The sequence below is a fragment of the Camelus bactrianus genome, chromosome 30 (assembly GCF_048773025.1).
Source record: "Camelus bactrianus isolate YW-2024 breed Bactrian camel chromosome 30, ASM4877302v1, whole genome shotgun sequence".
NCBI classification, from domain to species: Eukaryota; Metazoa; Chordata; class Mammalia; order Artiodactyla; family Camelidae; genus Camelus; species Camelus bactrianus.
In genome coordinates, this window is record NC_133568.1 from 14,809,464 (window position 1) to 14,823,325 (window position 13,862).

General features: G+C 40.1%; 1 protein-coding gene across 4 annotated transcripts in view; it reads right to left on the reverse strand.

Moving 5' to 3' along the window:
- CCDC68 (coiled-coil domain containing 68) overlaps window positions 1-13,862 on the reverse strand; it is a 43,413-nt gene that overhangs the window by 20,314 nt on the left and 9,237 nt on the right. For 3 of the 4 annotated variants that reach the window (XM_045521519.2, XM_010961338.3, XM_074355432.1), the window contains 6 exons: window positions 11,530-11,625; window positions 10,285-10,413; window positions 9,041-9,127; window positions 6,412-6,543; window positions 5,274-5,399; window positions 3,299-3,427 (listed from right to left, as the gene is read on the reverse strand). In XM_045521519.2, coding sequence (XP_045377475.2) covers window positions 3,299-3,427; window positions 5,274-5,399; window positions 6,412-6,543; window positions 9,041-9,127; window positions 10,285-10,401 — 591 coding nt within the window. In that variant the 5' untranslated portion in view covers window positions 10,402-10,413; window positions 11,530-11,625. Of the gene's footprint in view, window positions 1-3,298; window positions 3,428-5,273; window positions 5,400-6,411; window positions 6,544-9,040; window positions 9,128-10,284; window positions 10,414-11,529; window positions 11,626-13,111; window positions 13,188-13,862 lie in introns of all 4 variants that reach the window. The other variant, XM_045521517.2, reaches the window with a different exon arrangement.

A 13,862-nucleotide genomic window follows, 5' to 3' on the forward strand; every position in this document is an offset into this window, starting at 1 on the left:
AGTCAAACACTTCATATCTTATGTGCTGCTATTTTTTAAATTTATACTAACTTTTTCAAAAATTTCCTGTAGCATTCTTGTCACATATAGATTATTTTTCTGGTGTAGCCCTAGTGGATCTGAGAATCAAGATGCTCTTTGCAAGTTTATTAGGATACGTGGATCATCAAAGAAACACATCGCTGATAATATATTTTGAATTTGTAGGAAGGAAAATGGCTTTTAACATTCTTCCTAATAGACTTACTCTCAATTAATGGATCTTCATAATCAGGGTTCAAAGAGACCAGGCAACTGGACAAGTAAATGGTTTGCCCTGGTCAGGGCTCCAGCATCTAGCTTGGGTCCCTAGTACCTCCTCGCTAATAACACGGAAAATCACACTACACCAGCCAGCACTTCTCGGGGACAATGTCTTCTGGAAAGAGAAAGGCGTTCACAGCACCACCCAGCGGGCATCCACTCTTCCCCAAACCACACCTCTGAAGAGCTCAAGAGCTCCCTCACCCTACTGATCAAGGGGGAGTGGATACCAATTTAAATCCTTGTCGTACGTTGACATCTAAATGGTTTAGCAATCAAGGATATCATTTTTTATCCGGCATCAGGGAAGATAGGGGCATCACGGAAAGGACTGTGAACTGCCAACTGGAAGACAGTGGAATAGCTCCTCATTTGCACTGTCCTCATTTGTGAAATGATGAGGAACTAGATGGTCTCCAAAGCGCCTTCATGCTTTCAAATTCTAACAGAGCGAAATCAGTGACACTGGAAAACAAATATGATACAGCAGAATCGTGCTGCTAGCCAAAGGAGCATATGCCGTATTAAAATGCTCTTATTGGGCGTTTTCGCTGGCTTATCACTGTGTTTGTGAAATTCATTCTCACTGCATTTCTGATTAAAGCGGGACAGATGGTGAAGGTTTTAAGTAATGTGTTCATTACCAGACCTCATACCACTAATGGCTATTTACTGGAGCAGTGGCTTGTGCAAGTGAGTAGAAAATGAATCCTTCTCCATGGGGTACCCAATCCCAGGGCGGTATTTATCAACTTTTGATGTGGATGCTCATTTTTCATTTTCATGTCCTGTTTGAACTCACGTCTGTTTCTTACAGAGACAAAGGTCTCAGTACCCACCCTCCTCTCATTCTGATACACACTCTCCTCCTGAGAAATCCTTCATCACAGCCTATATTCTCAGGATCTCCTTAAACCAAGATGTCACCAATCTTTGCTTCTTACAGTTTTCTTTATTTGCTTGTTTGTTTTTACAAATACAATGGATCTTTAAACTAAAGATGTTTACAAAAAAAAAAAAATCTCCCATACATTTTCCTTCCACTGCATCCCCACCTCCTTCCACCTCCCAGAGATTCCAAAAGGCTCCACTCTAGGAGGTCAGTGAATGGGAGTCTTCTGGAAGGTTACTGCATGGCTTTGGTGAATGTGGGCATCCTGTCCACTGACTGTGTCTGAGTTCCTAGAGACAGTCCACCATATGGGCTCAATATTAAGACAAAGGCGAGACCATCAATTTTCAGACATATCTGCCAGTATCTTAAGCCACTTAGCCTTATTCTGGGGTCCTTTCCCTCATCTTCAGTAGGAGTGTCAGTGTCCCTAAGGATCCCTGGGGGAATGAATGAAGGAAGTTCCTTGAGTCTTACCCAAGCCAAATAAACTACAATTGCAATTTCCACAAAGGGACTATAAGTGGTTCAGTCACAAATAGAGGTCTAGCCTCTAGCCCTGCCTAGTATATGGTAGGTGCCCAAATATTTGTTGAATAAACAGTTGAATGAATCTATTCCAGAATTCTGGGAGGAACTCACATCCAGTACAGATTTCCCAGGGCTTCTAGGAAATGGAAATTACATTCCAATTTTTTGTGTTAATCTTCAGGGACTGACAGCTAGCCACTAAACCTGACACAGTGTTACTGGGTTTGAGGTGATCACGAGTCTAAATGTAAACGCCACGCCCTTTACTCCAGTGTGATTCAACAACCCTATCTGAGTTCCAGAATCGTCTTCCCTTCCTGAATGCAAACATTCCTTGCTCAGTCTTAGTTTGCTAAAGTATTTATTACAGGGTAAATATCCTAACACTACAAAGTATTCATCCAAATGTTACAGTTTGTCCAAAACATCTTAATGATAGCCTGTCACACCCGGGGAAGCCAGCTCATAGAGGACATTCCACCCCTGCGGTTCCTGCTGCAGTAAAACACTCAGCGACCCACCACCCAACACGGATGTAGCTGTATATTATTATTACTAGATTCAGTTACGTTCGGGCTTAATTAATTTTTGCGATTTCTTCATAAGACCTTCATTAAGATTATAAATTTTGGTCAAAAGTGTTATAAATTAAATTCTTGGGAAATATGTAAAAACTTAATCAAAGCTCCTTTGGCAAAACTACTGAAATGTGATGCTTTTGGAGTGACATTTCTCAAATAGCATTGATTCAGGCAGACCCATAAAACAAAATAAGTCTGAGAAGAGTGGAGGCAAATCAGGGAATTAATATAAAAAATATAAAAATGTATTGGGCAATACTTACTACATGTTAAAGCCTATATTCTTATCTACTCCCAGCTCAGTTTCAGAGATGCCAATTTTCTATTTGTTTGGTTTGCTATTAAAAAAATACGTCTTGGTTTGTCTAAATCCCAAATTTTAAGGCATGCAAAATTAAATTAATGTGCTTACTTTTTATGTGTGCCAGCTACTTCAAGGAACACTGCATGAAACTTTTAATAATTTTTGTTCTATTATTTCTCTTCCCTAAATTGTCACTTTTGAGAGCTCCAATTTCCGTAGAATGGCTTTCTTAATGTGAACTCCATCTGTCCCCGGGGAGTTGTAGGCTTTTACAAAACTAAAGTGGACTTGGGCGGCCCAAAATGGACAATTCATTGACTCTAGTATATAAAAATACTATGATTACAGGAATCCATTATGTTATTACTAATCATAGCTGGACTTTGTGATCTTTTTCATCATTTCTATTCATAGCCTCACCTGGTTCCCCTGAGACATACATTTACCAGGAAAAAAAAGCAACAGATAATTATATGACTGCAGTATTTGCAAAGAGGTAAATCAGTAACCACAATACAGGTTACCTTACATGTGTAAGGGAAGAAGCAAACATTATCGAGCACTTCCTAAGGCCTTAGGAGTTGCAAAGGGTACTTTTACTTAATGCTGTTTATTTTCATGTTATTTTCTTTAATCTCCACCCTAACTCCGTCAGGAAGAAATCCCTTAAATTCTTCAGGGGCCTACCTTTTCCATTCTCTGTACGAGATTCTCCAGTTCCGTGATTTGACTATGTTTTTCTTCAAGCTTTTCAGCAATTTCATTCAGGTTTTCAGCACGTTGTTTCAATTTCTGTTCTTTTTCAAGTTTGTTAACCTTTGGTCAGAAAAACAGTTGTCAGGCTATTGTTTTAATTAAACCTATACAGATATTATCTTCCTCTGTAATTTTTTGAGTAACCAGAAAAAAACTTAATAACTCACATGTGTTTAGAATTACTTCCTTAAATTCAGTTTTCCTTCAAAATAAGCCTGATCGACTACAACACTAAATCAATGAAGAATTAATAATATATAAATACTATCTCTAGAATGTTGACATTTGTTACCATAAACATACTATCTGAATTGGTATAAGAAAGAGAGACAGTAGTTTAAGAAAAACAACTACTATATGTAAAATAGATAAATAAGTTTATACTGTACAGTACAGGGAACTATATTCAGTATCTTGTAACCTATAATGAAAAAGAATATGAAAATGAATATATGTATGCATATGTATGACTGAACTATTATGCTGTACACCAGAAACTGATACAACATTGTAAACTGACTATACTTCAATAAAAAGAAAAATCTGTTTGGAAACATAAAAAAAAATTAAAATATTTACAAATATGACGATATTATTAAAAAAAGAAAAGCAACATTTTTGACTTTTTCTCAACAAAACTTACTAGAACAAAAATAAAATCTTACATGTTCAAGTAAAAAATGTTTTATAATCAGAAAGTGTCGTAAAAGCAGAATAATTATTCCCACTGTGTCAGGGTTTATCTCCTAGCATGGAGCAGGGGTTGTGCCTAAAGATATAGGTGAGACGCCACCAGCAGGCAGCCCACAAGCCACACTTGGGAGGGGCACGCCCGTCTGCCTGTGCCTTTAATAGAACTAGAGGTTTTTCAGTTAAAAAAAAAAGTCTGACTTCCCTTGAAAATACCAGCCAGGAATTTCTGCCCGGGATCTCCCACCAGACTGGGGCTGAGTCCCCTTTGCAGGGCTCAGGTACTCCCATCCACACACACCTGCTCGCTCATTCCCTTGGTACCTTCTCTGCACCCCGCCTGCATGTGAGCTGTGACCATCACATCACAGCCTCAGGCTTCAGGATGCGTTGCCTTTGCCGCGGGTTTCCTACTGCGCTCCCCTGGGGCTCCTGCCTGGGCTGGCAGAGACCAGGGCGCCCCACCCCGGCCTGAATGACCTTCCCTGTTTTGAGTTTTGACCAAGACAAACATACACACACTTCTCCCCTCCTCCAGTCCTAGAACACACCCTTCAAATAAAGTTTTATTGGTCCTAGGATACATATTTCAGATTGAAAAGCAAACAAAAATAGTGTGTGTGTGTCTCTGATATACAGAGACATATACATATATTTATATGGTTTTACATTTTAAATTCATATATATTTATATATTAAAATATAAATTATATAATTTGTATTTTTCATATATATATACACACACATACACTCTTCTTGTTTGCTTACCCTGAGGGATGTATTCCAGGACCAAAAAGTTTTTGAAACAATTTATCCAATGCTGCAACTTTTCCATTTTAAAGTCAAGTCCAAGGAGACAGAATGACTCGAACGGGGCCACCTAGTCAGTCAAAGGTAGACCCAGAACCAGAAGAGAAGTCACTGGCCAGTGTCTTGGGGTCAGCCCTGATTTCTAGGCTGGGGGGCACCGCCTCGCCTTCCTCCTGCTTGTGCTCTGCCAGGCTCTGGGCAAGGGGGTAACACAGCATCTCAGCAACATCTGGGTACCAGGCTAAGCACGGATGGGGGAGATGGACACGGAAGACGGGCAGCCCGCCCTTCCCCGGGCTTGCCAAGTCACCTGGCCCTGGCTTGGCTCAAGTCTAACTCCTCCAAAAAGAGAGACTTGAACAGCTTGGGGGTCAGTTCACCAGCACGCAAGCGGCGAGCTCGGTACCTGGAGTAAGTGTTTACTGTCCTCATGCTTCTTTCTAACTTCTTCAGACTGTGTTTGGTAGTTTTCAAATAACCTCTGGGCCACATTTCTCAGAGCCGCTGCTCCTGCTTCTCTGGAGGCTTCCAGCTAGAAACAAAAGGTCACTGCGCATGTTTTGACATTTACAGTTACAAGGGGTGAGGACAGAACAGTGTGACGGGCAATTAAAAACACAGAGGCTGTCACTGTACCACTTGTACCTTCACAGACAATGGATAGAAGGAAAGACGCTGTCAGCTGTTATCTGCTAAGAAGAAAACATAACATTTGAAAACCCCCTACTTAGTGGGGCTTGTCACGCAGGTGATTTGCACCCTCCAGGCCAAAGAGAGCGCCCCGCACATCAGTGCCCTGCATTTATAGACCGCACTCTGCAAAAAGGTCCCCAGTGCCCCATCCGCTTATACACATGTTTGCGAGCGTTTTAGCATCAATGTCCACAACAGTACTGAAAGACGTATTTTCCTGAAATAGAAGTGGGACAAGATTGGAACATTAAGGGCAATAAAGCTAAAGTGTCATGAATCTTTCAAGGATTGAACCTAAAGAAATAATCAAGGATGGCCGCAACAATTTACCTACTAAGATATTCACTGTAGGACCGTATATAAAATAGCCAAAAAAGGAAAATATAAGGCACCCAACGATAGATTAACTAAACAAAATAAGGAGACATTTGACTATGGGTGCTCTAATTAATATTGAATAAATGTGTGAAGACTTTTTAAAAAATGTATTGTAGTGAAAACACTTAACATGAGACCTAACCTCGCTAACAAAATTTTAAGTGCACACTGAAGTGTGCACTACGGGCACAGCGTTATCCAGCAGGTCTCTAGAATTAACTCATCTTGCACAACTGAAACGTTATACCCGTTGAATTTCTGTAAAATCTTTTCAATAATAGAAATCATCCCCAAAATGAAACAGTGAGATTTAATTGATCAAGTGCACAAATGCTTCTTCTCCATGTGCGCGAGCACACGTGTGGACAGATGGACGTGTATGGCGGCGCCTCTGCTCTCACAGATCCACAAATCCATCCTATTGGCTCAAAGGTTTCAAGGACAAACCTAGAAATTTCTCCAAACTGTCATACCTTGATTTTCAATAATTCATTCTCTTTGTTCAGTTCTAAGAGCTGTAGGTCTTTTCCTTTTATCTTTTCCACGAGCGGGTCCAAACTGGGCTCCATTTGAGAACCAGAGCCACTTTGAATGTTTCCACTGCGCTGAAATGAACAAACAGGAAGATCACAGACCTGACGTTTTCTTTCCTTAACCAACTTTCACACCAGCAACTATCAGCCAGTACTACACACAGCAAGGAAGGTTCAAGTTGGCACAAATAAATCTTTCGAATCTCCATTATCAACGGGAAATTCCAGATCAAGCAGCTGGCCTCTGTATTTGCCCAAATTTGAATAGATTCTAATGTGAAAAGGAGGCCAGAAGTACATCGTTCATGCCGTTGACATTCCCTACAGTTTTAAATATATTTTTAAGACCTTTTAGAAGATAAATGATATCCACAAAGCCAGCTGTTTGTTTTTATTTGATCTAAGTTGTCTGCTGACCTGTGGTTTGAGATGGCCGAGGCAGACACACTGACAACAATTTATCTGCACTCCTATGAAGCTGCTCCTATCAAGGTCACCAACAACCTCCCCCCTGTGATATCAAGTGGTCAATAACCAGCCCTCAATTTACTTGACCCAAGAACACCATTTGGCACAGTGGTCCCTCCTCACTTTCTGAAACCCTTTTTCTGCCTGTCTTCAGGGACTCCTTTCTCCTCTGTTTTCCCTCCTAATTCACTAGCCTCACTTCTCAGACTCCTGTTAAAACCCAGCAGGACCCTGTGGGGCCTTCTTGGGACAGAGGCCCTCCCCCACATCCTCTGCTGCAGCTCCTCCCTGAAGGACCCAGATAATAGTATCTCAGATTCATTTCCCGAGTTTTTCATATGCTAAAAAACCACCAGCAAAGGAAAGAAATTAACTACTTGATGAAGGAGAACCCGTAGCCCCCAGACCTACTGGCGCCTAGGGGTGGACCGCCCTGTCATCTCAACATCAACCAACCAGAGGATTGTGCATAAGCTGATCACACACCCTGCGACTCCCCCCCCCCCACCCGCCACCTTTATCTGGATTTTAAATATGCTTTACTGAAACCCTTTGGGGAGTTTGGCCCTGTCCTCCTTACCTGGCCCTGCAGGCCCTGCAATAAACCTTTCTCTGCTCCAAACTCCGAGGTTTCCAGAGGCTTCCGTTTGTTTAGCCTCAGGGTGCGTGGGGCTCATGAACGTGCCTTCGTCAGCACTGCTGCTTCTTCCCAACGTCTAACTGTTGGAAATCTCAGGATTCGGTGCTTAAATTTTCTCTCATTTCTAACCACTCTCATATGTTTGGCGATCTCCTCCAGTTTGGGAACTTTCAATACCATCCTGACTCCGCAAGTCTCTGCCCCACAGCCTGGACCTTCTAGCGCAGACCGCTACCCTCAACTCCAGAATCAGATATCCAGCCTTCCACGAGAATCTTCCCCTTGGAAGTCGAACAGGCAACCCAACAAGGTCAAACCTGAATGTTTGATCTTCCCTCTCATTTGCAAGCATTCACCTTCCGTCCAGTTTCAGAGCACTTAATTGGAGACAATAACTGGGGCTGGCTGTGTTAGTCTGGGAGCCGAGGACGACTAGGGAGACTTTGTTCATGCATCAGACCCTGTGTCCCCATGTTCTCTGTGGCCATCCTACATCGTGATAACACTGACATTAATGAGGTGCCTGTGGCTCAGGTGAGGTTTAACCTGGCACAATCCAGACAAGGCTGAGTGCAGATTGCTTGATCTTGTCGACTGAAATAAATGCACAGCCTAAAAGTTGAGAGTTATGTTTTATTCGGTGGACAATTCTGAGGACTCAGCCCGGGATGACAGCCTCTCAGATCGCTCTGAGGGACTGCTCTGAAGAGGTAGGGGAAGAGCTAGGATATATAGGAGTTTTACAACAAAGACCAGGTAGTTGGAACATGAAACCCAGGCATCTGGTTTTAGAATTTAGCGCTTTTCTATGCATGGGAAGGAGCAAACATCTGGGCTCATTGAAATCATTCCTTTAATGAACATTTAGCTCTCTAGGGCCAGTGTCCTGTCCTTTCTTATTCTGAGTCCCCTCAGAGTGCACCATTGTGAGTGGCTGCAGAGGCTGGGCTGCAGACTTGTCTTCACTGAGGGGTGGCAGCAGCTGCTGATGACTTGATGGCTTCAGCATTCTTTGTTTACTGATACAGCTTGCAGTATTTGTCATTCACAATCTTGAGAGTAAAAGGCTGATCACCGGGAAAGGGGTGAGTTAAGCTTATTGACTGTCTGATCACTAGCATCATGGCTTCAACTGTGTGTCCACTGGTGTGGCCCAAGTGAGCTAAAAGGTTGTTCCCTGTCTGTCATTCGGAAATGTTGCTGCCATGTCTCCTGGCTGGGCCAACATCTTCCCATATACTTTAGATAAGTAAGCTAAGTTTAAAATATTCAGGTAAGATCTGGACATTCCAATCTCACCCTACTAATGACATCTGTGGTTAAACATTTCATACATATGCCGGTTATCGTCTTTAGATACCAAGAAAAGATTCCATAATCATCAAAAAAAGTTATCTAAATAAAGTCTATATGGCTTTATGATGAAGGAATAAATGTGGTGCATTCTGATAAATTCATTACCTTTGCATCTAGTTTGCAATTTGTCCTGTTCTGTCTTATTTCATCCTTAAATATTTGATTTCGGATCTTTTCCAAAGTAGTTCGAATCTAAAAGGAAAAAAAAAATGTTTCAAAGGCATTTAATCCCCAATACTTTTTTTTTTTTGCCTCTACACCAGCCACAGGGTGCCTAATTTATTTAGAAAGTAGTACATATACTAGGATCTCAGATTTAAATAACCGCCATCAACCTAACTTGCACGTAGGCTTATCTTGTATACATTGCAGAAAATGTGCATTTGGTCTTTATAACTCTTTCTTAGTCAAACATAAAATATAGCCTCAGTGAATATTATACTACAAAATAATTACTATTTAGTAATTAGTACATAATACTCTTTAGTTCTTTTTTTCTATATAGTAATTTAGTACTAATTTACTATTAGTAATTACTATAAAACAATTACTATTTAGTAATCACTACAAAATAATTACTATCTAGTAATTATCACAATATAATAGCTATCTAGTCATTACTAGGGAATAATTACTATTTAGTAATTACTAGAGAATAATTATTCAGAGGAGATCATACAAATGTATACATGAAATAAAAGCCCCATGTCTTGGTGCTCTATGGAATTGCAAGACACTCAAAGATGAACTAATCAAACTGAAAAAGTTACAAACTAGTAATGTCCAAATTTTTCCATCTGTCCAAAAAAAAAATTGTCATAATAATGTACACGTTTGTCAGCCATTATCGTAGGATTCTCAAAAGATTTCACATTTTTAATGGAGTACATGCTGGCATGTACCACATGTAATCGTTGGTGACAGTCACCTTGAGCTGCTAGAGAAGGAACAAGGCGAGGAGAGACAGAAACACAGCAGGGAACGTGAACATCTACTTGGCAACTTAGCAGCCATACTCATGAAGCAACGGAGAAATACTATAAAACAGTAAGTAAGAGGTGCAGTGATGAACAGTGTGGGACAAACTGGGCGCTGACAGGTGTTCTGGACCCTCCTGGCCGTTTATCCAGTTTTACTCCAAGTGTAGGAACAGAGGTTCATACCCTCAAGAGAAATTACTAAGCATGTGTTTAAATTTCAGCTACCAAGCTGGTCCTTTGTCAAACTAGGTTTGTTCTTCCTCACGTGTTCTAGGGAGGGAGAAACAAAGCAGACCAAGCCATAGCAGATTTTACTGTAAAAAGTCTTATCGTGCCAACACGATTTCCAGTGGCCACATCCCTACATACCTTTTTCACGTATTCGGTTTCTTCAATGATGTGAGCTGACGTGGACTCACACAGAGCAGAACTGTCTTCTACCTTACCCCTCAGGGTCGCCGCTGGGGTCACTGTTACTGTTGTCATTGTGAAGTCCAGCTTTGGGAAAACATAACTCAGTTAGACAAAACTAACTTATTTGATGTTATAATTACATGATTCATAAACTGAAAGAAACTCTGTATTAGGCAGTGTAACCAAACATAGTAGAAAAATATTGTAAATTATCGAAATCTGTATATATCCAAAATCCAGGAATTAATTTAATATTAAAACAACACCAGTTGAATCAATCTTGGATTAGAAACTTAAGAATTAAACAGAGAAGAAAAAATGTGAAATTTTCCTTTTTATTCCATATCATATTAGATTTTAAAACCTCGAGATTAGAGTCCATGCCTTACTCATGTTTATGTTCTAGCACATTGTAAGTGCTTAATAAATGTCTGAGGAGGTAAAATAACATAACAAAATTCTATGTGTGTGTGTATATATATATAAAACTTATATATGTGTATGTATATCTCTTTACACCTTACAGAGACCTTTAATATACTGCATTTTATTTAACTCTCAATAGCCTGTAAGTGTGGAGGTTGCAATCAGCCAAATCCAGACGATGTGAAGTTTTATGGGACAAATAACTATTCCTTCCACAAATGAATTATATGATGAAAGGAGAGAAGAGAAATTGCCATAAATTATCCGTCTCAAGAGACCCATGACCAAATGCATTATATGAATCTTCTTTGGCTCCTGAGTCAAATAAAGCAGCTTTGAAACAACTGGGGGAATTTTAATGCTGACTGGAGGGCGGATGATGTTAAAGAATTATTATTATTTTGCTCAGTGTAACAGCAGAATCATGATATTCTTTAAAAAGATCTTATCTGTTAGTCATACATCTTGAAATATTGGCAGGTGAAATAATATTGCATTTGGAATTTTAAAAAGAATGTTTTACTCTGGTATTTAAAGAGAGAAGAAAATGAGGTGAGGTAAAGATGAAAGGAGTTTGATAAAATGTGGGGAGTTTTTGAAGCTGGGCAAGGGCCCATGGGATTCACTATGTTCCTCTACTACTTTGTTTCTGTTTGAAATTTTCGTAATAAATCGGAAAGAACTAAAAAATAAAATAAAATAAAAGCCCTGTGGGGTAGCACGATTAATCTCTTTTTACTGATAAGGAAGAGTCTTGTAGGTGAATTAACGTACCCAAGATCACAGTAAAGCTAACAGAGCTGAAACTCAAACATTCTTCTTTTGGTCACCGAGATCAAGGGTGTTTCTATCACATTGAGGCCAGGTTCCCTAGTGAGAAAAAAAAAAAATTAAAATTTAGCAGTGACCTATGCTGTCAGAATACACAAAGAATTTTCCTATTTGCTAGCATCACTTTAAAACTAGATAGCTTCTGGGGATGCCTCAAAGTCCTGGATTTATCCTTTAATCTTCAATGAAACTGACAGAGTATGCCAAGAATTTTCCATTTTATGTTAAATCCTCTTAGAAAGGCCACTACGGCTTCTATTTGTTTCAGCAGAATTTGACTTGGCAGCCGCAGCTCTGCTCCTGTCTTAGCAGAACTTAAGGGGAACTACTTCTGTTATTCAGGCCTCTGAAGTCTCTCCGGGATTCAGTTCTTAGTCCAAAACAACATTTAAATCCTGGAAGCAAAATAAATATCCACAGAGACAATAAGCATCAGGCCTCACATTATTTATCCTAAAAGATATTCTCTTATGTGTCTTTTATTCTTAATATCAAAAAATTCTGCTCCTTAATCGCTGATATTTCTCAAAACATCCTACCTTCTTCCCTCACTGGTTGTGCCATCTTAAACAAATTACATAAAATCTTAGCCTCAACTTACATATCTGTAAAATGGGGTGATAACACCTAGAGTTGTAAAAATGAGGGTTTTTTAAAAAAATCCCACTCAATGGACAGTAACTGTTAATATTGCTGCTCAGATTATTTTATACCATGAACAACCACAGAAAATAAGCAGTCTGCAACAGAGGAGGTGGGTCATGCCTATCTGGTTGCAAAGTTTATGTGCAACTCTATTTGTATGAAATCAAATCCCATTTCTCTCTTCTGGTTCAGAAAACTTTCACGACCACAGCCCTTCATTTGTAGAAAGAAACCCAAGGGGAACTTAAGCCAGCAAAGTCCAAATTGCCATATGGCATTACCGTCCTGGGAAAAATCCATCTTAGCATTTTATTTCTGCCAGAAGTAGATTAGGCAGATAAAATTCTCAAAATAAAACACAATCAGTTAATTAAAGTGAGAAAAGAATTTCATTTGTTTTATGCTAGAGTGGATTGAAGACAGCTTACAAGTGGCATCACGCCAAAAGGTATTATTTCCTAGATCAAGGCTTTTCAAACAGGGCTCCCAGGGGGCAGGGGAGGTGCTGAGCAGACAAGGCTTCGCCGTCTGGACTTGAACCAAAAGCAGCTCTGCTTTGTTCTGTCACACACTGAATTTTTCCATGAGGCTTTCTGTGAAGAAAGATCATTCTACAACTAAAAGGTTGGGAAGCAGACTGCCTAGTTTCAGGGCCTGGCTGCCACTCAGTAGCTGTGTGACCTGGGGCAAGTTCCTTAACCTCTCTGTGCCTCAGTTTCTGTAAAATTCAGATAATATCATTAACAATAATAATATAAATAATAAACAACATATGGTTGTTTGTGAGTTAACATTTGTCAGGCCCTTAATGCTCAGCACATAATAAATGATTTGTACGTGTTTATCAAATAAGTAAATGAGATATAAAACCATTACCCACAATTACTGTTGACAAGCAGCCTGAGTGGTAGTGAAGAATCAGGGAATACTGCAAACAGTCTGCAGATTGAGCTGGGCTATAAAGGAAAAAAATCTGCTTTGGGGTCTTTTAAGACTAGCAAATCCATGGTATTGATTCTTTCCTTGAAAACAGTACAATGAATCAATAATTTGTCAACATCCCCAACTGATTGTGCTCACATCTGATGAACAGTTTACCATCATTTTTTACCACAAAGCAATTCATACACGATTGTGTATTATAATCCATCGGATAAACCAACACATCACTGGGCACCCCAGATTATGTAACTAAACCTACTTCTGTGATTAATGACATAAGGATGGCTTAACCATTTGAATAAACACATATAAGGTACCGTTATGGAGTAAGTTTTGTACCCCCCTTCCATTCATATGTTGAAGTCCTAACCTCAGGACCTCAGAATGGGACATTATTTGGAAATAGGGTCGTTGCAGACCTAATTAGGTAAAATGAGGTCGGACCGGAGTAGGGTGGCCCCTAATCCACTATAACTGATGTCCTTATAAATAGGGGAAATTTGGACACAGATGCACACGAGGAGAACTCCACTTGAGGTTGAAGGCAAAGATCAAGGCAATGCTTCTGCAAGCCCAGGAACACCGAAGATTGTCAGGAAAGGACCAGAAGCTGGGGGTGAAGCATGGACCAGATTCCTCCTTACAGCCTTCAGAAGGAACCAGCCCTGCCAGCACCCTGATCTTGAATT